The sequence below is a fragment of the Rattus norvegicus genome, chromosome 18 (genome assembly GCF_036323735.1).
Source record: "Rattus norvegicus strain BN/NHsdMcwi chromosome 18, GRCr8, whole genome shotgun sequence".
NCBI lineage: Eukaryota > Metazoa > Chordata > Mammalia > Rodentia > Muridae > Rattus > Rattus norvegicus.
In genome coordinates, this window is record NC_086036.1 from 71025804 (window position 1) to 71050049 (window position 24246).

At 44.7% G+C, this 24246-nt stretch overlaps 1 protein-coding gene across 13 annotated transcripts in view; it reads left to right on the top strand.

Annotated features, from left to right (window-relative positions):
- Nucleotides 1-24246, top strand: part of Dym (dymeclin) — a 296172-nt gene that overhangs the window by 145969 nt on the left and 125957 nt on the right. For 6 of the 13 annotated variants that reach the window (XM_063277161.1, XM_063277162.1, XM_017600877.3 and 3 more), the window contains one exon: nucleotides 20055-20219. The exons of the other annotated variants lie outside the window; for them this stretch is intronic. In XM_063277161.1, coding sequence (XP_063133231.1) covers nucleotides 20055-20219 — 165 coding nt within the window. The remainder of the gene's footprint in view (nucleotides 1-20054; nucleotides 20220-24246) is intronic. 13 annotated transcript variants of the gene reach the window in all.

Genomic DNA, 24246 nt, shown 5'->3' on the forward strand with positions numbered 1-24246 from the left:
AAAGGCCAGCTGGGCTGGTTGAAATAATGAAGTCCAGGTTCAGTTGGAAGATCCTGTCACAGTGAATAAGGAGAGAAATGGAAAAGACTGTCAGCCCCAGGCCTCCACAAACAAAACACCAAGGTAGAGAACAGTGTGTGTGTGTGTGTGTGTGTGTGTGTGTGTGTGTGTGTGTGTGTGTGTGTCTGTCTGTCTGTCTGTCTGTCTGTCTCTGTCTATCTGTGTCTGTTTAGTGTATATATGGGGAGAAATATAGTCATTTGTCTGTACATGCAGAAACTTTGGAAGGATATACAAGAAACCAAAACAAATAGTTATGGGGTGGGTAGAGTGCCAGACTTCACACTGGCTATTTCTCATTGGCCTCTTCCCAGGTAGACTCCAGGAGGTCATTGGTTGTCACTTTGCTCTCTGTTTGTATTCCAAGTACCCACAACAATGCAAGCCATAAAATGATAATTTTAGAGTAAATGTTTGCTCCAAACCAGCAGTTCATAGACAGCAGAACCATATACGTATATTGTAGAAAATACAGACCAGCGGGAAGCTCGATAAGCCAGCTCCCAGCAGGTCCTTACTAGTTCCAAGCCCCTTGACTCTTGTGCGGGGGATGAAGTCCAGCGTCCAGCTCCTCTACATGCCAGGCAAGTGCTTTGCGCTGAACAATGTTCCCAGCTCCCACGAGCTCCCATGGTATATGTTACTCTACATAATTTTCTGTTCAATTAATCATGGTTTTAAGTAAAAGCTAGTCTATATTAGATGAAGAGTTTTATAGGCAAGTTCCACAGGATATGACTCATTCATGCTCCGTGTGTAAACGTGGTGGTCCCAAGTTTAACCGAAGATTTTATTAAGAGAAAAATGCCAGAAGAGAGGCTCTAAGACAGTTCCTTTTTGTAAGGAGGAAGAGCTCGGTGCCCTGCTCTCAGGGCGGAGGGGTATAAATGCTTCAGCCAGGAGCAGGAGAGAAGGGCACAGTCCGAGAGAAGAGCAAGTTGAGGATGAGCGACCACTAATCCTTCAGGTTGCTGGGCTGAGTGAGGCATATTCACAGAGAGAATGCCTGTCTCGTCTAACCCGTCCCACGTACTGTTGTGCATGCTGTATCGATCTCCTACTTTGGGGTTAGGGCTCTCATGCCCAGGACAGCAGGCGCCTCTAGGGGCAGTCACTCCATATTCTACTAATCTACCTCCACTGATGGGTTAAAAGGCTTGCATTTAGCATATACCCTGGCCTCTCTTTCTCTCTGAGTTGTTGTTCCAGAGTTTCTTCTTCCACATACTGGTTTACTTAGGCTGGGACGCAATCGATGAAACTTAGTGCTTCTGAATACCAGTAGCGTGACTGAAAATGGCTGTCCGCGTGCTTTGTCACATATGTTCAGTGTATTCACAGACCACACTGGCAGGAAAGCAACCACTGCCTGTCCTTCCTAGTGGGTTTTGAAGTCTCATTTGCTCTCTTCCTCAGACCCTGTCCTCCTCCCCCTTGGGAGTTCTAGTGCGCTGACCTTCAGCAGGCCAAGCCGGGGCTCTCCATGGGCCACATCCCCAGCCTCCAAAGGGTTTAAATTACAGTTTTACTTTCTAGACAATTCAGAGTGATCCTTGAGATGTCAATAAGACATAAAGGAAAACATGGTTAAATATTATGGTGTTTATGATTTTTTTTAACACATTTAATTGTGTGACACAACACACATGTGACAACTGGGAGTGACTTCTCTCCTCCTACAGTGTGAGACTTAGGGATTGAACTAAAATTTGCAGGCTTGGCAGCAAGCATATTTCCCTACTGAGGGATGTTTCAGATACATTCTTTTAACAGTGTAACTCAGGCTGCTCTCAAGCTCACTGGACAGAGGAGGGTGGCTGAACTATGGTATTCCTGCCTCCATCCCCTGAGCGCTGCAATTACAAATGCGTAGAACCCACAGGGACATCATGTGGTTCCATGCAAACACTGCCAACCAGACTACATTCCCAGCCCCACAGGTAGTGTTTTATATAAGTTTTATGTTCCTGATACACTTAGAAGTTGAAGATTGGGTTTCTTTAAACAGTTGTTGCTTGGTGATTTCCTTCATTATAAGATTGTAAGGAGTAATGACTCTAGTCTGCTGCTCCACACGCTACACGCCGCTCTGCGCTGCACACCGCTTTACACGGACTGTCAGCTTCATAGTGCACTTATGGAGAGATGAGCGTGGGCGATGATTCCAATGTTTCCGTGTCTTCCCAGCAACAAGTACGTTTTTCTTTCACTTGCTTGAAACGGTCTCTCTTCCCTTCTTCACCACTGCTTCTGTTTTGAAGCTGTCTACTAATTGGCCTTATGGTATCCCATAAGTAACTTCTGACCCTGACTGGTCCAAACATGCGTGGCAGCATGATCACATGTCATTTTAAAAAGAAGTTCTTAAAATTTGGCCTTAGACTAAATACTCTTTGAAGTATTATGCACCTGTCTTTAAGTGAAAATAGACTTTCCGGAAGGCTTTCTAAGTGCTCGCACTAAATCTTTATTAAAAAAATTTTCCCATCTAGAAAGGATATTTTCTTTAGCTCTGTTTGTGTGTGTGTGTGTGTGTGCATGGTTTTTTAGTTTTTTTGTCTCTTTTTTGTTGTTGTTTTTGTTTGTTTGTTTTTTTAAAGGCAGATCTCTCTATTACGTAGCTGCAGCTGGAACTTGCTGTATAGACTATGCTGGCCTTGAACTCACAGAGCTAGATCCACCTGCCTCTGCCTCCACAACTGCTGGGATTAAAGGAGTGTGTCCCCATGCCCAGGTCCAGCTCTATTGTTTTTAGCTGGTGGTGATGACACTATTACATGCTTAAAGGACTTCGGCTAGCATCATCAGGGTTAGAGCCATCTGTCCATGAAGAAAAGCACAGTACCTTAAATAAGGAAGACTGCCATTTCTTTCCAGGTAGAAGTTCCTTGAGGAGGAGGTTCTGCCCTGGAGAGCCTGTGCTGACTGGTTTCCATTTGCAGCTACATCTGGATACTCAGCCCCATCAGCTTGGTTAGGACAGTTTCTATCTCCGTTCTGAGGACAGAATGGAGTTTAGCTCAGTTGTTTTCTCTGTCCCAGACTTTACAAGGCCGAGGTCCAAATGTTCTCTGGGTTCTTACTGGGAGGCTCTGAGAAGAAGCTGCTTCAAGCTCGTTCAGGTTGTTGAGAGAATGTAGGGCTGAGGCCATCCTTGCCTTAAGTGTCAACCTGGCAGGTGAGGGGCTTTGAGGGCTGTCCCTCTCAGAGCGGACCACCAGTACGCCCCCCGTGGCTGCAGAAAGGTGGGTCTAGGTGGCTCACAGGTCTGGACCACTTGAGCTATTGGAGGTAGCCTCCCAGGCGTGTCATAAGACATCAGATAGTCAGGCTCTGTGGCTCTGTTCCCCAAGCACTGAAGTTTCCAAACTGGGCGCCAGGCCCGAAAGAACCGCTCAGCCTTCCGAACCTCATGGTTTCCTTTCTGTCCTTCCACACTTGAGCAAAGCCCTCTTGGAGGCTTGATCTCAAGAGGTGGAACGGAGGTGCCAAGTGCCTTGTCCGTGTGTTTTTAAGGCCTCCATGGTCTCTGCGCTCTGCTGCACTCCTGCCACATGGTTACTACGCTGTAGCTGTGCTTCAAGCACGCCGGGAAGGGGTGTTGCTTTTGTCTTTGTACTGGCACCGCTGTAGAGGGAAGTGCACCAGACTCCTGCAGACAACCATCTTGCTTCAGCCTGTTCTGCAGTCTGAATTACATTTGCTATCCCTACCTCTCTTTTTTGTTTGTTTGTTTTGTTTTGAAGTGCTGGGAGTGGAATCTTAGGTGTTATGCAGGCCAGGCAAGTACTTTGCCACTAAACGACACTCCAATCCCTGTTAACTCCAGTTGATTTGCAGCATATCCTCATGTTTTTGTTTTTGGTTTTTTTGTTTGTTTGTTTTGTTTTGTCTTTGACATTAGGACACAACCCTGATTGGGTAGGGAACATCCTGCCTATCACAGTTTCCTCATACTCAAACTCTTGTAGTGAATAACTAAATGAGACCGTCATCTGAGGCCTCGTCTTCCTTCTTAAGATTCCAATGGCATTGCAGATCAAGGCACCGGGAAGAGAGGAGAGACAAAGACTGAAAGGTGAAACAAGGCACTGGGTAAGCTGTAGCCACTTCAAAGAGCTCCCGTAAGCATGTGGCCGTCCCTGTAGCAGTGGCCATCGAGCCATCGTCTTGGACCAGCCGTGCATCGTCAGAGGACAATAAATAGCCGTGCCCCGCCGAGTGCATTCATCTCACTAGAAACCCAGAGACCAGGGTCTCAGTGTCTTCATGAGCAATTCAAGGCCCTCGGGGTCACATTGGAGTAAAATCCATAAGTAAGCAGTGTGTGTGACCTGACAGACGAGCACAGTGACCCTAAAACAGCGTCCATCCTGATTGGCTCTCTACTCCTGTATACGCACAGAGCTGCTGCAGAGTCACTCTGAGTGAGTACTTTTTGAGTGAATCAAGATGTTACTCCCGGTGGTTTCTGAGTGAGGTAAAGCTGCAAAGTTTTCATTCCCGGGGTTGTGCTGAGTCTGAGATAAGCCACAGGCTGTAACCAGTCCGTGCATTTTGCCGTGTTTGGATCTTTAATTCATATAATGTCTTAAGATTTTATCTTTTGCAAGAAGATTTTGTAGAAAATTAGCTTTCATGCTAAACAATGTGGGATAGTGTTCACTATGACCACCATCATGTGCATGCACACACACACACACACACACACACACACACGCACACACACACACATGCACACAACTGCCTCCTATTCTGCCAATTCTGTGAAAGAACTAGGAGGACTTGGACCCCAGGAAAAGTGGGTAAAAGTAAAGAGGGGCCCCTCCTGACCTGAGGGTCACAGAGCTGGCCTGGTGCATGTTTATCTGGTGTGCTCATTCAGAAACAGTGGTTTTAAAGCTTGGGTTTGTCCTCTCTTCTGCAAACCTCTGGTTTTCTTTATTGGTGACTATGGGGATAGTTAGGGCTCTCCCAGGCAACTCTGTTAGGCCTTTCTTCTGTTGTCCAGATTGCTGTTTAACTCCAATTTCATTTGAAGTAAGGGTTCGGTGTGTCTCTGTGTCTGTGTCTCTGTGTGTGTGTGCGTGCGTGTGTCTCTGTGTGTGTGTGTGTGTGTGTGTGTGTGTGTGTGCGCGTGTGTATGTCTGCGCATGTCTGCATGTGTGTTTTCTCAGACAGATGGACAGACAAGTGGAAAATAGAACACTTCTTGTAAGATGCCTCACTAAGGTCAGTCTGTGGATATCATTCTTAGAAAAACAGTGTTCTTTAGTATATTTGTGATATCTGTGTTTTTTTAAAGATAGTGTTCATTTGATTAAACTCTACATTCATTTTAAAATATATTTGTGAGATACAAACTTTGGTCTCTTGTTTCCGTATAGATTATTGGGCTTTTCTGCCTGGTTTTGTTATTTAGTCTTGTATCTGTCTGCAGAATATTATCTATTAGGGGGTAGAGTATGGATTCTTCTGGAGAAAATCTTTATTAATTACAAGTCATCTATTTCAGACTGCCAAACGAAGTATAGTGAGTGTTTGAATTAAATATTTAGTGCCTCATTGACTGTTTCCTGTGACTCCCATTAAGACCCTGAGAAATAATTCTTGTCTACTAAGCCTCTTGTTTGTTTGGCTGTGCAGATGCTGTGAATGAACCGCTGTACTCACCAGGGTGTGCACGATTTCCCTGCTCCTTACGTCAGCGTCGTTCCCTTTGGTGGGAAGCTGGGGAAGTTCTGTCGTTACAGCACTCAGCTCTGTTTGAGAGCAGTGAGAATGGTCTGGGAGGAAGGAAGTCCGAGATGTGAGAAGTTTGTAGACATTAGAGGGCGTGGTACTAAAGGTTTTCTTTAAAGGCAAATGGACGAGCATATGCTCTTTGTCCTGAGTTTCTCCCTGCCCAGACACAGCAGTGTGCTCAGCTAGCAGAGGATAGCCCTGCCACAGACAACCGTTCTATCTAATTCCTTTTTAATATTTTAACTACTTATTTTTAATCACACGTACATTTGTGAGTGCAGGTACCACAAAGGCCAAAGGTCTCTTGAAGCTAGAATTAGCAGTTTGCTCTAAGCCACCTGATGTGGGTGCTGGGAATGCGACTCAGGTCCTCTGTAAGAACAATACATGGTCCTAACCACAAGATGTCTCCATTCCTGTTTCTAATCCTTTTTTTTTTTTCTTTTTTTTCGGAGCTGAGAACCGAACCCAGGGCCTTGCGCTTACTAGGCAAGCACTCTACCATTGAGCTAAATCCCCAACCCCCCTCTTTCTAATTCTTAAGGATGATTACAATTTATTTTATCTATAAGAAAACCATTTTCCTCTTCCGTGTATAACTGAGCAGTAGATAAAATCATGAACTAATGTTTGCCACCACCATCAACATAAAGACAAATCTCTAGGTAGCCCTTGTGTACTTTGTCTTAGACCTTTCTGCCATCTCATGCCACTTTCTGCCTGGGCCTCCCTCTGCCAGTGTTGTAAATGGAGCTGTATAGAGAGTCTGAGAAGTCAGTGGTAGCCCGTCCCTGTGTGTAGCCCTCCTTTAGTACCGAGCAGTATTCTGTTATATGGCCCTGTTGTTTATGCATTCACCCACTGAAGGGACAGTTGGGTTGTTTCCATGTGTAAGCAATTGTGTATGGAGTTGCCATAAATATTTGTGTAGAGATTTCTGTGGGAACCTAAGTTCCCATCTCTCTTGAGTAAATACTAGGAGTGGTGTGTGTTAGTTGAGTGGCAATTGCTATAACTTTGTATGAAACTGCTCGATGCATTTGCAAAGTGGCTGCAGCATTTCGATTCCCGTTTGCATCCATGAGCGTTCCAGTTACTCCACAGACTCACCCACACTCAGCCTTGTCTTTTTGTGGACGCCATTTTAGGGGTCTGGGCTTGCAACTTGATTCAGCAGTGACCAATGCTGTTGAGCACCTGCTAAGGGGTCCTTCGTGCTGAAGGTCAGTTCCGGTCCCCACGCCCAGACAGCAGCTTCTCTGAGCCTTCTCTGTGAGACCTGCAGACATTCTTTATATGTTTCACTTTCCAGTCATTTTGCTGTGTATCTTGCCAGTGTATTTCTACCGATATGTGACATACTTCTAGTATCTTTTAAACAGTTAAAACTAGCATACACTTTGATTTTTCTCCTGATCCTTAACTCCTCACGACCTGCGGTTTTCCCTGATTTCCTGATGCAGCTTGTACTGTCCCAGACTCACCATCCCTTTGACAAATAATAGGGGCAGAAGTTGTCTTGTCATTTGTGTTTAGGATGTTTATATTTTGAATCTTCGCCTACTTCTAACTGCTGGGTAACTATTGGTTAATTGTTCTCATGGATCATGGCAATGTGAGGATGAGAAGGAAGAAGCCGAAAGCTGGTAACTTCATCACAGTGGGAGATGGTGACTTGAGTCTCCACTGTCTGACCTAGGTCTTCCTTAGACTCTCTTTCTCCTCTGTGATAGGTCCCCAGCAAACGCCTGGCCTTGCATTCCTGTCTACACTCAGTCTCCCTCCCCTCAGGACCTCTTTTCCACCATCTTGCCCATTTTCTAGAACTACACTTCGAACTTTCATATTTAAAGGGTATGTGGACTATTATAATGTACCTCAGTTTTAAATTTGTGGGAAATACCGCAAATTTCATGCCAGAGAGTCCAAAATAAGTCACAGAATGGGCCTAGTCACAGCCAGCAGTTAGTTGGTGTTGGCCAGCTGTGAGATTCACTGACCATGTCTCCTCGCCAGGAGGAAATGGCCAGCTTCGCTGTGTGCCAGGGGTGGCTAAAATGAGCAAACCCTCTGCACTGCTGCAAAGCGCAGATATCATGTGTTTGGTGTTGTGTTTTGTTTTAAAAAGAAGTTAAGACCTTAGAGAGAAATCACTGCGTGGGTTTCTATTGTCACTGATTTATGAGCCTTTGCTCGGTGCTGAGGAAGGAGGTAATTTTATGTTTATGGTTATGACTCCAAATCATAATCCACCCTGTGCAGTGCTTGTCAGGATAATATAAAGGCAATTGTGATACGTGAAACTCCCATAAGCAAGCTAACTCGGGGATGACGGAGTGCGGAGTGCTGGGCTTTGCCAGTTGTTTCCTGTAAATCAATGAACAGCATGCTCTCATTGCCAAGCACTGGGCCAGGTACTGGGGCAACAAAAATTAAAAGTTGAGTCTGTCCTCAAAGAGCTTATGCTTGACTGTGGTAGAAAGGCACAGCAGTACAGCACCTAAGGGGAGAGCTCAGAGCTGTGCCTGAGGTCATCAGGGGCCATGCAGGGCAGGGTGGAGCAGGCCACTCCAGGGAACCTTACAAACTCATCGTAATGTACAGGGCCGTCACTGTGGCAGTAGGGTTCTCGCAACCATTAACCAGACCAAGATGTTGACCTGGGGAGAACCAGTCAGTCAGTCAGTCTGTTTGTCTGTCTGTCTGTCTCTCCCCCTCCCCCTTCCTTCCCTCCCCCACCCCCACCCCAGTGAGCTTTGTTTCCATGATGACCTTGTTCTTGTAACTGGCAGGGCCCATAATCCTTGCCCGCACATTAACACACTCAGCGAGTGTGTGTCACAGTACCCGTATGGGCCACAGGGTCAGGGATGTGAATACTTGGGTGTACATCCATGACCACAGTTTTAACATGACTCTGACATGGTCTTCCACTGATAAGTCGTTAGTGTCGTTTCTCTCTCTCTTTTTTTTCCCTCTCTCTCTCCCTCTGATTTTTAGTGACCCTAGTAGATTTTCAACTCCTAATTAGACAGTATTTTATTTTGACTATATTTTCTAGCCCGTCAGAAGGATGTGACACAAATACCTAAGGAGGCTCAGAGAGCTGCTCTTGTTTCATGGCGCCCTGTTATCACGTCACTGAGCCAATACTTGTAGCACATATGGTGAAGAATCAAAACTTAAGTTTTGGAAAGAATTTTACAGTAGCTATAAATCCTTTTGCCAAGAGGGAGTTTGTAAAATGCAATAACTTTAAAAGCGAGCGAGCTTTTTGATAGCCATAAAATGCTTTGCATCCGGGTTGTGCCACTTTCCCTGTAAGCACAGTCTTTCCGTTGCGTTCAGAGTGTTTCTACCCCAGACATGCAGTGTAGATAGATAAGTGTGGTCTGTAGTGTGACTTCTGAACCAAGTCCACAGTCAGTGCTAATGTTTCTCAGTGAGCAGAGTTTATTAAGATGTGTCTGATTCCTCCAGATGATTCGAAAAGGTAAAAGCTTTCAAACGTCAGCCAGAGCTGTTTGCTGGATAACTACTTCAGTAAGGAGCATGGGCGTCGTCTTGTTTCCCTTCCACCCCAGCCCTACTGAATCCAGTTTGGCTTCTATGGGAGTCCACACCTCCTCTGATACAAGGAGAGGATCACAGTGACATTGAAACGACTTTTTAAAAGTTAAATTGTAAACAAAGTAATCAAGAAATATGCTTTAGTCAGTTTCTCTCTGTGAAGTTCCCTTCATCTGAACCAAGTGTTGGAAGGGAGTGTGCGGTGAATGAATGCTTTGGTACAGGTTTAGACTTACATAGAAGACCATGAGAAGAGCACACAGTAACATGCTATGAGCACATTGAAGCGCGGCCTCAAGACATACAGCAACTCCATTGCTGGGAACCCAGCCAGCTTCATGTGCTGTAAGGCCATATTGGCAGTTGCAGAGCAAACGTCTGTAATGGTGTTGTGGCATTTCTTTTAAAATAGTTTGTCGAGGGGTTGGGGATTTAGCTCAGTGGTAGAGCGCTTGCCTAGCGAGCGCAAGGCCCTGGGTTCGGTCCCCAGCTCCGAAAAAAAAAGAAAAGGAAAAAAAAATAAAATAGTTTGTCTAAAGTCACAAGATCTTTTTGCACACACACCGTGTGGAAAGAAGTGCTGGCCATAAACTGATGTCATTATTCACACCTGTCAATACAGATCGGAGTATCTTGAAAACAACAGACAATGGTGTGTTTAGTGAAGTTCCTCCTGCTCAGTCAATATTTTTAGGCACCTGGCATATGACACTTATGGACTATACATTTTTTAAATTTATTTTCAAATGTCTGATCTGCATTGGTAGTATGAGAAAATTTCTCTCTCTCTCTCTCTCTCTCTGTGTGTATGTGCGCATGTGTATATTTGTGTGTGTGTGTGTGTGTGTGTGTGTGTGTGTGTGTGTAGTTTTGTAAGTGAAACTGATCTTAAATACAAGTTGAAATTTTCACATTCTTAGAAACAAATTTAAGACATCCCATGGCTAATTCCTCATCTACTCCCAGGTTTGTGTCTAATGTAACAAGTTTTCACATCAGTAAGCTAGTAACTTGACAAAAATCACTGTCTAAATTTTTCTATTTTTTTTTTTTTAGTTTATACAAATGTTGGTTTAAGATTTTTATTGCTGTGTTTACTTCTGAAATAAGTGGCTTAAAATAGGATAAAAGTACTTAATGGAAATCTTTTATTTTTTAATTTTTTTAAAGATTTATTTATTTAATGTATATGAGTACACTGGAACTGTCTTCAGACACAACAGAAGAGGGCAGCAGATCTCATTACAGATGGTTGGGAGCCACCATGTGGTTGCTGGGATTTGAACTCAGGACCTCTGGAAGAGCAGTCGGTGCTCTTAACCACGGAGCCATCTCTCCAGCCCAATGGAAATCTTTTAATTAACACAAAATGTTATTAAATAAATCAGTAATAGTCAGGTTTAGTTAACAACACGATACTATAAACTTAGGGCTGACTTGCTTTGAGTTTCTTTAGCAATTGAGATGAAGTTTGCACAAGCGGTGTTAGTATTGCTGACAGTTTAGGGGATGCTCTTTATTCTGAGGATTTCTTACTTGCTGGGGCCGGCAGGCGGGTATGGGGTTACCTCATCCCTTTAGCTGGCTCCTGATTGGTGCATCAGGACATGGCCTGTTCTTGGGCCAGTCCTCCATACTGAACAGTCTCAGAATGGTTCATGCTAGCAGGAGTTCAGCTCCAGGAAAAATGGCCTGTACTGCCAAGGACTTAGATGATTCAAGGTGCTCTTCCTCTGCTGCGGACACTTGACCTTCATCCCAGATTTTCTGGGTTTTGTTTGCTTGGCTGTGAACTGAGTAAAGTACTATAAAGTGTGTGTTTGGGCTATTTTATAAGTTTTTTGGTTTGCGGAAATCTCTCGTGAAAATCTAACAAGGTATTTTAACTAATATCCGTGAGCAAATCAGTGGGGCTAAACATATCTCAGTGACTGACATTCAAGTTGTATTTTAATGAACACTACTTTCATTATTAGCAAGAATACAGTTAGTCACTAGGGACTTCCATGTGGTAGGTTTCCCTTCTTACTATCTTAGTTATGTTTGATAAACTTTCCTCAGAACAACCAATCCTCCCTCTCTCCTTCCTTCCTCACCCCGCATCCCCAAACCTTTATGAGAAAGGTGTCATTTTAGCTAGCAGTTTTCAGACAGTTTCGCTGGGCTAGCCTCTGGAAAGTACTTAACAACAGCACCCTAACTGGATGCAAGCAGGAGCTGGGCTAGCCTCTGGAAAGTACTTGACAACAGCACCCTAGCTGAATGCAAGCAGGAGCGAGGCATCACTTCTCCAGGCATGAAGTTAGAGCGCTCGCTGGCCGAGGTCCCGCTCACTCTTACTTGTGTGAAAACATCCATAATCTCTTGGAAGAGTGTCGCCCTAAATGAGCTACCCAGCTCCTCCTAGGCCCCGCCTCTTAGCTCCACCCTCATTCCAGACTATGTCCAGACTGACAGACCGCTGATAGAGCTTAGTCCTGTCCTTGGAGAAGCTGCGCTTAACTGTTCTAAGGCAGACAGTAGGGCTTCCTGTAAGGATGTATTTAGGTGTGGAGGTGTTCAGATGGGTGCTGTGGCCTGCTGAGGACAGAAGCCTCTGAGTCCCTGACTCAGCGTGACAGGCAGTCCTGAATGACCTGACGTAGGTGCGGGGTGAACCTGGGGCCTTACAGGAGCAGCACACACTCCACTCCTGAGCCACCTCCAGATCTGCTCCTTTGTTTAAAATGGGCTGGTTTTACTCCTTATCTCCCTTACCATCTTTGGCCACTCAAAATTCTGTAGTAGTTCATCCTCCTTTCTCTAAATTTAATGTGATTGGACTGGGGTATGATTTACTCTTAGTGCTTATGACAGCTTTTTAATCCCCAGTATTGAAACAAATAAATCTTAAAAGTAGATTTTTTAATTTTATTTTTATGCATGTGAGTGTTTTGGCTGCTCACCATGTATGGGTCTGGTGCCTGCGGAGGCCAGAAGATGGGGTCAGAGCCCCTGGAACTGAGTTATAGGTGGTTATCGGCCATGGTGTAAGTCCTGGGAATCAAACCCCTGTCCTCAGGAAGAGCATCAATATGCTCTGAAGGGTTGAGCCATCCCTCCAGCCCCTAAAAACACATTTGAAGTAATATTACGGTGATAGCAAGTGTTAGTGTTCTGGTCATCCCGTCTTAATTTGAGTTGCTGTAACAAAATGCCATGGAGTGGATAAACGACAGAATGTGTTTCTCATACTTTTGAATTCTGGGAAGTCCAGGGCCAAGGGGAGAGTGGATTCACTGTCGTGTGAGGAACTCCTTCCTGGGTTTTAGGTAGTGGTTTTTTCCTCTGTGCCCTTACATCCAAAGAAACCAGTTCTCGAGACTCTTACAGGGACATTAATCTTGTTTATGAGGCTGTACCCTGATGACTTCATCTAATTCCAGTTACTTTCCAAAGATACAGCTTCTTAACACTGTTTCTGTGGCCGTTAGAATTTCACACACTTCAAGGGGACCTGAGGAAATCAGAGCAGCCCCCATGCTCGTTATGGTTACCACTGTTGTGACGAACCATAACAAAAACAGTTCAGGGGAAAGGGTTTATTTGGTTCAGTCCAAATAACTACATCACAGTCCATCACTGAAGGAAGTCAGAACTGGAACTCACACAGGGCAGGAACCTGGACGCAGGAGCTGATGCCGAGGCCATGGAGGGTGCTGCTTACTGGCTTGTTCCTCATAGCTTGCTCAGCCTGCTTTCTTATAGAACCAGGACCACCAGCCCAGCGATGGCCCCACCCACAGTGGGCTGGCCCTCCCCATCAATCACTAATTAAGAAAATGCCTACAGCTGGATCTTATGGAGGCATTTTCTCAGTTGAGGATCCCTTCTTTCAGATGACTCTAGCTTGTTTCAAGATAACCAGCATATACCCCCAACCCATCTTCTTTCCCTACTTTCTGGGGTGACCATAGCCACTCCCACCATCAGAACAGTAACTCAGGAACATACCTCTCTAGGGCTCTATAGCATCTGTGGTCAGTCAGACACTGGATAATGTCTTGAGTTTTCTCAGGTTCACTTCAAATTAAAAATGGAAACTACTCTTTCCTGGTCTTTCTTGACCATGCTTTCTCATTCCTGTCTCAGTAAAATAAATGACAGTCCCTTTCATGTAGTCCAGAAACCCAGACTTGGTTCCGTTCCCTTGGACCATGTCCACTTCATTTCTGAGCCTTGTCAATAAACATATCTCAGATCATCTCTTCTCTGCCGCCCACTGTCTCAGCCTTCCCCTTACCCCATAGACTTCCCTGGGTCTGCTGTGAATTCTCCCTCTGCAGAAGCAGACCACAAGCACACCGATCACTTCAAAGGTAGAGCTCTTCCTGAAACCCCTCCCCTGATGTACTCCGTGCTGAGATCCCACCTGCCCCCTCCTGCAATGTTTCCTTCCCTGTGGGCTCTGTGTGTTCCCTCTGTGTGTTAGCTCCTTCCTAAGCTCTGTGTGTCCTTTACATTTTGTCTAAGTCCTTACTTTTACAGGGAAATGTTCGCTACCTGATCAGATGAACACACCCATTCCAATTTTATTATTTAGTTCATTTGTCCTAAGAATACTGGCAATAGTTCGTTAGTGTCATCTGATAGCAAATTCATGTCCACTTCATACTTGATTATCCAAACACTCTTCATTTTGGTTAGTCTAGAACAAGATCCTCATATGGTACTCCCGCCACATTTTGTGGCTTAGATAGATAGATGAACTACAGATGTTCACTGTCCAGCTGTTTTAAAAGGAGGCCATTGCTTTGTAATCTAGTACAGTGCCCCTTCCGTTCCTTGCTTTCTGCCTTCTGCCTGTCCTTGCTTTTTTCCCTTCTTTTCCTCCTCTTTTGAGACAGGTTCTCTCACGGGGACTTCACAGGTCTCAGTGGTTACACAAGGCTGGCTGGCCACTTGCCCGTGGATCCTCTGGTCTGTACTGCTCCAGCACTGAGATGAAAGTCAGAGCTACCCCCCGTAAGAAGAAATTAAGAGAGAGGTCACTGTGCTTGCAGAAGAAGCACTGCTTCCTAAGCTCAGCTGCCTGCTTTAACTTGCATCTCTTGAGTAGTTAGCAAACTGGCCATGTTACAGATTCCAGATTCTAGATTTGTGTGCTTGCTTCTTACGTCCCGTTTGCTCCTTCTCCTTAATCTCCAGTGAACTGACAGTTCACACGGGTATGCTACTCAGAAGACAGGTAATCAGATACAAGTTTTCGCAAAGAAGGTAGCAAGGGTTCCTGTTTTGTCATACTGGAAATACATATTGATTACATGGTGAGATTTATCAGTGTACACACGATGATAAAACACTTCATTTTAGATTTTACCTTCATTCTTTCATGTAACTGCCTCATCTACTTAGTGACCTTTGAACTGGTTGTTTCTGGCTGTCGCGTGAGTTCCTTGGTTGTAATATTGAACACTTAATTTCTAAGGTAGAATTCCCCAACAGCACTGCTTAGTTGGATAGCTAAGATTGGTGCTTAATATTTTTCTTTTAATATTCACTATTTAATTTTCAGAAACAGATGCCAATTCCTTTCTTACCACTAAAAGAAACCAATATATTTTCATTTGGAATCTCCCATGTTTGTTTCGTCTTATTATGAATCCCAAGATTTTTATGCGTAGTATATATATTTCAATTACTTGATTCATATTTTCATATTCATCTTTAACTGCTGAGAGACAGCCGTGTTGTCTCTTGTGGCGGTCTGGCAGAACCCCAGTCTCCCGTGGCAGCTTCTTCCTTTGTTTTTACATTAGTAGGATGTCTCAGGCACACTCATGGTGTATGTCTATTAACAGTCTTCCATGGAGTGTGGTGGTGGTGGTGGTGGTGGTGGTTGAAGTGATAGTAAATGTCAAGAGCATTTATATGAAGAGAAACCACGGCATGCTTAGGTGTGGTATATTTAGACGCTAGAATAGAATAGAAATGTATCTATTATTTATTTTTGTCTCTTCCCGAGTTGCTTTGGCAAGGACTTCTAACACTCGGTTGAGTAGAGATGCTGAGATTGGGCGTCCTTCCTTTTGCTAGACTTGGGTTTTCCTCTGAGTGTATTGTTAGCAGAGGGGTCCCTTTATTGCGTTGGTGGACACTCCATTCCCTCTAAACTCCTGGCCTGCAAGAGTTCAGTCTTACGAGAATATTTTTGATACCTTGTCCACATGTAATCAGGCAACGAAACTGTATGCGTTTGTCCTTCCGCTCTTAGATGCAATGTAGCTTGTTGTTGATTTGCATATCGAGCCATCCTTGCATTCCAGAGATTTTGTCATGATGGCTAGCACTTAGGATGCTGTTAAATTCACTGCTGGTGTTTTATTGGGGATTTTTGCAGCTGTTCATCAAGAACATTGGCATGTTATTTTCTCTTCTCATAATGTCTTTGTCAAAATATTTTACATGTGTTAGTGGATGTGTTAAGCCTTCTCGGAGGAAGGGGGAGAGAAAATACAGGAACGGAAGAAGAAGGGAAGAAAGGGAGGAAACTAAGGGGGAGGGGAGACAAAATGCTGTGAGTGTTCTAAGGTAATGTCATTTTCCTGTAATGTTCTTTAAACATGCAAGTAAGTAAGAAAATGACTGCAAAAAAAGCCCCTCCGAAAACACATTGCAATTTTATTGTCAAAGTACAGTAAAATCTATCACGAGGAGACTTCACTGTGGAGTTCTCTTCAGCCTTCCTTTTTTGCCTGCTTTTTGGCATGGTTTGTAGGCTTGAGTGTTTGTTGTTCTAGGTCAGAACATTTTAGAAGTGCAGGATGTCAAGTGACATGTCAGAACTGCATTGCATAACCCGGCCATGCTCGTGTAAAAAGGCATGAGGAGACCTCTTGTTATGAGAGGGCGTCCTGAGCAGCAGTAGGGCCTCATTTTTTTATGGCTGACTCCAGACTACGTTTGCTCATTTCCCACGCCATGGTTTTCTGGTTTCCCATCCTTCCATAGCAGTCAGAATGACATGTCATGGCTCTAGATAGAAACTCTATAATCTGGAACACCTGGCACTCAGCGAGTGATAGATGCTAGTTCTGTTTTCTTTTTTTAATTAAAAAAATACATTCATTTGATGTCTTAGTGTTCATTTTATTTTTTAAACGTTTTATCTTGGAATTGGACTCATAAAACATTGCAAAAATTATACAAATAATTACCATTCACATTTTCCCAGATTTTACACACATTAAGATTTAATGACTGTTTTTCATTATTTTGTATCTCTCTCATTTTGAAATGCTTGATGAAACATAAAGCCCACCCACAAAACTCGGAATCCATTCTGTATTGGCTGGCCTCTCCTGGGCATGGGGCCTGCCCTGCAGTGAGGTTGGTTTACTCAGTGACAAGCATTTGAGAAACCTCCCCTTTCCCAGCAGGTGTCACTTGCAAATATCTGCTTGGTGAGGGGTGGGACTTTGTCCCCATTTCCTGTTTTCCATGCAGGGATTTTGTCTGGTTGAGCCTGTGTGAGTCTTGGCTTGCTGTATATGTTTCTTAAAAATAACAACATTCTCAAAGTGAGAAATTTAACACTGCCAACCATGGTGACCCACACTAATCCCTGTACTTGGAAGGCAGAGGTGGGCAGATCTCTAAGGCTAGAGAAGCCTGATCTATACAGTTTGTTCTGGGACAGCTAGGACGGTGTGGAGAGACTGTCTCAAAAAATGGAAGGAAGGGAGGGATGGAGGGAGGCAGGCAGGCAAAAAGAAATTTAACACTGATTTCAAAAATATATATTGTTCCGTATGCATGTTTTTCCTTTGTCCACAATGTTTTCTCAAAACAACAACAAAAACCCCAAAGCTGTGTTTTGTTTTGTTTTGTTTTGTTTTTGAGACAAGCTGGAGAGATGACTCAGTGGTCCAGAGCATTTACTCTTCTTGGAGAAGACCTGGGTTTGAGTCCCAGCACATACTGGTAACTGGTAACTCTAGTTCCAGGGGACCTAATACCCTCGTGTGACTTGCAGGAGCCCCAGGCACACATATGGGTGCACATACATACATGCAGGCAAAACACTCATACAATATCCATCCATCCATATTCATACAATGTATGTAAATAAATACATAATTCTAAATTAAAAAAAGAATTCTCCTTGCCCCACAGTATGGGGTCGAGCACCAGAGCCACGTGGAGTTACCAGGCCTCCCTTTGGTTCTATAATCAGAACAGCCCCTTGGTGTTTGCCTCTTTATGGCTCCCAAATTTAGAAGATACTGAACCATTTGGATCTGTGTCCCCTCAGGAGGAGATGTGGCTCTACTGTGGTCTCTGCAGAGACACATGAGGTTCCCCTGTCCTGATCTTGGTGGTGATGTCAGCTGCCATCGCTTCCTTAAATGATAGCAAGTTATATTTATATTTTCTTGAGTTTTTATTCTTTCTTGAGTTTTGGGGTTTTTAATAAGATCTTACACTACGTTAGGCGACTTCTAAACTGCCTTACCTTGGATATATTAGCATGTTCCTGCTCATGGAGCTTTCTTGTTATCTAACGTGTCCTTTCTTCTGGCAGTGTAGCAGCAGGGCTCTATAATTTAGCCCCCAACCCACCATCCTCTCTTCATAGCCAGCTCAGTTACACATGTAAAGGGCTGGCATACAGACAGCACAGTTACACACATGTGAAGGGCTGGCATACAGACAGCACAGTTATACACATGTAAAGGGCTGGCATACAGACAGCACAGCTACACACATGTAAAGGGCTGGCATACAGACAGCACAGTTACACACATGTAGAGGGCTGGCATACAGACAGCACAGTTACACACATGTAAAGGGCTGGCATACAGACAGCACAGTTACACACATGTAGAAGGGTGGCACATAATACCTCACACACAGTATTTGGCTGCCTAGTTGATGGTGGGTTCGTTGTTAAGGGAGGAGTGGTTTGTTCAAGTACTTAAGTTTGTTCTTTTCAAACCTTCTGGTTTATTAGTTTATTTGAGGTTTGACATACTTTAAAGTAATTTTATCTACTTTGGGGTGTAGTTCTTTAAGATGGTTCTCAGAGACTCAATCTAGGTGTGTTAAGTCATCATTTTGTCTGCATTGTTAGATCTGTTTTGTCTGCATTGATCACGTGCATGCAATGCCTGCAGAGTCCAGAAGAGGGAGTCAGATCCCTTGGAACTGGAGTAACAGACAGTTGTGAGCTGTCATGTGGGTGCTGGGAATTGAACCAAGAGCCTCTGGAAGAGCAATCGGTGATCTTAACCATTGAGCCATCTTTCCAGCCCCTAAACTTGTGTTTTAGTGGCCTACAATGTGCCACCAGTAAAATTATTCTGACAATAATGGTTTTTATTATTCCTCCTATTTTGTTTTTTGTTATATTACCTCAAAAGATTGTAGAACTTTAAAAGGTTTTTTTTCCCTCTTTTGTTTTGTTTTGGGGTTTTGGGGGGGTGGATTTTTGGGGATGGGGATGGTCTATATTGTTTATGGAACCAAGTATTATAGAGACCAAATACCCAGCCTGTGGCCACACTAGACCTGGCATTCCGAGAGTCCTGAGTCTTAGTCCCTTGTCCCCTTCATCTGTCATGATGTAATGTTGTCAGTCTCAGAACTGCACTTGTCACTGTGAAGAGGAGCTGTCTCCTGTCTCCTTACTCTACCAAGGCTGATCTGATGTGGCTCACTAACGACACTATAATATGTTAAGACTTGTCTCCCTCTCTTTATTTTTTAAAGAGAAATTTTAGGATTACAGAAAAATTAAACAGAATATAGAGAGGATTCTCATATACCTCCTGTCCTCCTCAGTCTTCCCTGATGTCTACATGCTTTTCCAGAGTGGAGCATTCGATCAACACATGACCTGTGCTGACACGCACCAAAGCTTGTACAGGGCTAAGACTATGTGGATTTGGGCACATGTGTAATGAACAGTATTCATGATGAATTCTTGCTGCTTTCCTTTTTTACATCGCCTTCCCTATAGCCCCTCACAACCATGATCTTTTTGTAGACTACAGTTGCCTGAAACCATAGCATATACTTACGAATTCGCTTTTCCCTAGTAACATGCACTTGAGTTCTCCTGTGACTTCAGTGTGGCCCATTTCTGTCTGGTACCCAGTTGCCTGTGGAAAGATCCCTTATGAATAAAAGTGCCATAAGCATGCGTGTGCACGATCCCGTGTGCGGCTGTGTTCTCCATGCCTTTGGGCACATTTCAAGGTCCACAATGGGTAGTGCTGTCAGAGACTGCTCCTCTGCCTTCTGTGGAGTTGTTCAAGCAGAGTGAGAGTTTCTGCTGCCCTCTGTCCTTGCCCACATGCCATGTCATTGTTGGATATGGTTATTCCACTAAGTCTGTAGTACTCCCGGGTTTGAACTCGGCCCTCTAACACCATGCAGTGCAGAGAACTGTCTGGGTACCTATTTACCGTCCGTCTGTGTGTATCCTTGGTGAGGTGTTTGTTCAGATCGTAGCCCATTTTTACTCTAGTCGTTTGTTTCTTGTCCATGATTTTTTAACAACAGCCCCACCCTCCCTCCCATCCACCCCACAATCATGTAGTGAGGATACAGAAAGCTTTGAGGATAGAGAGGATGACTTGTTTTTTCAAAGAAAAACATCTCTCTCCTGTTTCTCTCCTTTCGCCTTTGTCTTTCAGTTACACCTGCCGCCACTTGCGGAGATGTGTTTATTTGTCGGACAGATTGTATTCCCCCCGCTCTCCCCGTTCTGCACGTCAGCGTTGCCTCTCGGCCCCCAGTGACAGTGGAGAGGAGCTCTTGTCTCTAACTTGCTCTCACATTCTCAGATCCTATGCCTCCAGGTCATTAACCTCTGCTGCCCATTTACTGCATGCTGCATGCCGTGTGCCCCTGGTGACTGCATGCTTTAATGGGACACACAGGGAATGATAAAGGTGACATGTCATATTTAAGATACTACCAAGCAATCAATCCGGTAATGGCTTGCATTTGTTTTCTTAAAAATGTCTGTCTTCTTGAGAAGTTTCTGTTTCCGGGAGGAGAGGCAGCTTTTCACCAGCACAGACACTGGTGTATACCCTGAACTCCGTTCCCTTCTGGATCGTTCTTTGACTGGCATTTGTTACAGTGCTTTCTTTGACTGGCATGGAAAGGGGTCCTTTTCTTGGTGTGCAGCACACCCGAGAGCCCTCTGGGCTCCACCCAGTGGACTCCGTTGAGCAGTCTTGACTCTCTAGGGTGGTAGAAATGATTTGTTTAGACTCTATGGTCATTACTCTTTTACTGCAGACATAAACTGGCTTTTACAAAGCCAGGTTGCACCGAGTTATAAGCAAGTGCAAACAGCAATGGTAGGAGGGTAAAGAGACTGGTGGAGCATCTCCCTGTCAGGGAGGATCAGCAGCTGCCGATGACTGCATCGTACAGAGGGCAGTACAGCATGGCTGCTTGTATGTCTTAGCGCACATTTCCTGTAAGTCAGCAATGACTTGTGCCTCTGTATACTGTAGCTGGAGAAGATGCTTTAAGGCAGTGTCTTCACTGCCAAGTGTTTTAAAGGAGAAGGAAAAACTCCATGACAACCTTAAACACAAAATGGAAAACATCTGGATCGCAGTTGACCCTCGCAGAGGAAGGAACATCAGAAACTGAACTGTACATGATGTCTAAGTGAAAGCACTTTGTGAGGAAAGGAAAGCCATGTGGCTCTCGTTGGCTGACTTTTGTAGTAAAGGTCTTCCAGACTCGTGCCGATAGTATGCTGTAGATACTTTGGTGGGGGAGTAAAAGCAGAATAAACTAAGCTTCAACTCCTAGCCTATGAGAATTTCCCAAACAAGCCAGGTGTAATTGCAGTGCTCAGGAGGCTGTGGTCATAGACTCAGAAGTTCAGGACCAGACAGCTAGCGACACTGTGAGACCCAGTCTCCAAAACAAAGAATTTACCCAACCAAAAGCTACTGGCTTGGTAAGTGATGATACCTGGTGGCTCTGGAGACAGAGCTTGTCTAATTGTGCAGAGTAGGGAAAGCTGCTGTCGATCATTGAACCCCAAGTTGTCAGATAGTTGACCTGGCTCCTTACTAGTAAGTGTACCATTTGACAGGGCTCTCCCCAGCACTGAAAGAGGGGGAGAGGATATTAGGAAAGAGATGGCTGTAGTTGGTGGCTCTGTGATTGACAAAGCTGGGGTATTTGTAAGGCAGGTTAACAGGCTAGCATTCAGGTAGGCACTGACACTGCAGTCCTGTGTCCCAGATCCATAGGCAGGCGCTTCCTGTAGTCTGGAAGCAGAACTCCTTCTTCCTTGGGAGACATAATGATTGGCTGGATGAACCTAGTTTACATTGTAGACAAACTACTTTCTTGAAGTCAGCAGATCTTACATGTCCAGCATATCTACAGATACCTTTACAGCAACACCTAGTGTTTCGGCAGAGCGTTGCCCCTTAGCCAAGCTGAACTTAACAATAACCATCTCACTATATTCTGTTTCTCTTTGCATGCACTGAATCCATCCTATCACCCTGCAAGCCCCCTAAAGTGAATACTTGATCTTATTCATTATTTTTTATTATTATCATTGTCATTATTCATCCATCCTACAGTTTATAGCACCTCACAGATTGCTAACCCTCTCTAATATCATTGGCAGCAGTGCCCTACCCTCTGCCATTTGTGACAGCAATGCCAGTTGCCATTGGGTTACACGTCCTGCCCGCTGGAGCAGACAGGAGAGAAATACCAGGTCCACTGAGAAGACAGACAAAAGAAGGGAAGGGAGGAACACCAAGGAGGGACTGTGGGAAGGATGAGAGAGAGGCAAGACCAAAGTGGGCGAGCGGGCGAGCAGGCAGAGAGGGAGAGTCACCACAGAGCAGAGCCGCTTCCTCAGCCTGAGCTCTGACAGCTAACCCTGTCTCCATGTCTAATCTGGAATGCGATTCTGCGTCTATTTCCACTTCCTTCACTGCACACCTTCTCCTTGCCGACCGCTCTGTTCCTCAGACACTTGGCTTTCTTCTCAAGTAGTGTTTAGATGTTCAGCCTCTAAAGGGTATCTTGATTTCCATCTCCAAGCCTCCCCAAGGCTGATGCAGGCTTATTGTGTGTCTGTAATGAACTGCCAGGCCTGGCCGGCCCAGGTTGGTACTTGAGGAGTTACTGTGGGACCGGAATGCTTTCTAGTTTTTCGAAACAGTTTTGACTGTTCTCCAAGAGTTTCCACGTCTTGTCTCATTCAGACTGGTTACCAGATGTACTGCCCTGGGCCTCTGGGCCTGCTAGGCCCTGCCAGTAGAGTTCAGGCCTCCCTTCTCTCCACCAGTTCTGAGCCCCAGCCCTGCAATGTAGAACAGTGCAGGTCTCTATTTAGGGCAGACCTGAGGATGAGATGCTTGTGTAAGAGAAGGTCCTGGTCACCCTGTCATGCCATAGCAATGGCACATGCTCAAGTGTAGCGTAGCCCCAGTGGTAGAGGTGTTTGTTCGTTTTACAGAATGACACCGTACAAAAGGACAGATGGATCCGAAGTCTGAATAGAGCAGTCAGAGACACGCACAGAACCCAGTGGCTCTGGGTTATGCAGAGCGCTTCCTGTATAGTTTAGTTCCTAGAGAGCGTAAGGGCATGCGTTCAGGAGGAGGTCAACTCAGTCTGAAGAAAACGCTGCTGTGAGGACTGATGGTGCACAGGCATGTCACTGACATTTCTTCCCAGTGTCAGAGTTCTGCAGAACTCCGAGAGAGCATCTGGGCTGCTCCTCATCGGGGAGGATGGGTTCTGCTGCTGGGTTTAGAAAATGCTAAGCCTGCCTACCAGTGATTCCCACAAGTTCTAGCTCTGTGCTTGAGAGAAGCGCACAAATATGTGGACCCCTCTTCTTCCCGGATGCCTTGGGGATTCTGAAACCGCGCATCTGGACTCAGTCTTCCTCCGCTCACACAGTGGGTACTTTAAGCGTCTCCTACTAGAGGGGTTTGGTTGAGTCTTTTTGCCTTTCTGGGCAGTCTCTGTTTGATGGCACTCACAGAGCTTGCTATCCAGGACCGAATTCAGCATCTCAGTTGTGCGTCCCTGCTTGCCTTTACTCATGTACTTACAACTGCTCATCACAGTAAGAGGGTTGACAATAAGGACGATTTGGCTTATATACAATTCTCAGATCCTTTCCATGAAAACATCTCTCTCGATAAGTATATTTGTCTGATTGCGATTGCGGGGCCTTGTATTATACAAACGTTCTCACTTAATGTGAGGTGACAGCGTCTTTTTATGGGTGGACACAGTTCACCAAGCCTTGTGCCTCTCACATCTGGAAGCTCCCCCACCTCCAACCTCGGAGCCTTTGGGTCACATTTCAAGCTCCCAGCCTCAGATGTCACTTCTGTTGAAACCAGACTTAGAAGTTTTAGTAACTGAGAATTTGAATTCATTGCTAGCAACGACACAAAGTTAAGTTCTACTTAAGTTTTCTGATGGACTGACAGTTTATGAGACGTGTGAAGAAAAGACCTATTTTCCTTTCATTTAAATTGGCTTTAGGATATAATTGTTTAATACTGTTTCAGTCGAGTCAGAAACAATGAGTAATCAAGGGTGTTGTGCGTTGAGATACTTTGTTGTAAGGACAATTTATTTTGAGTTACTGTAAGTTTTACAGTGCTAGATTCTAGGGTGCTGAGAAAAAAACAGGAATATTAACTATAATTTCTTTTGTCACTTTGCCTTTTAAATATGGGGTTTCCATTAAGCATGTTAAGCAAGGGGCACTGAATTCTGTCTTCTGGTAGTGAGAACTTGGGCATGAGCAGTGACCATGACCTTCTGGGAGTCAGAACACTTCTAGAGTCTAATCAGAAACTGTGG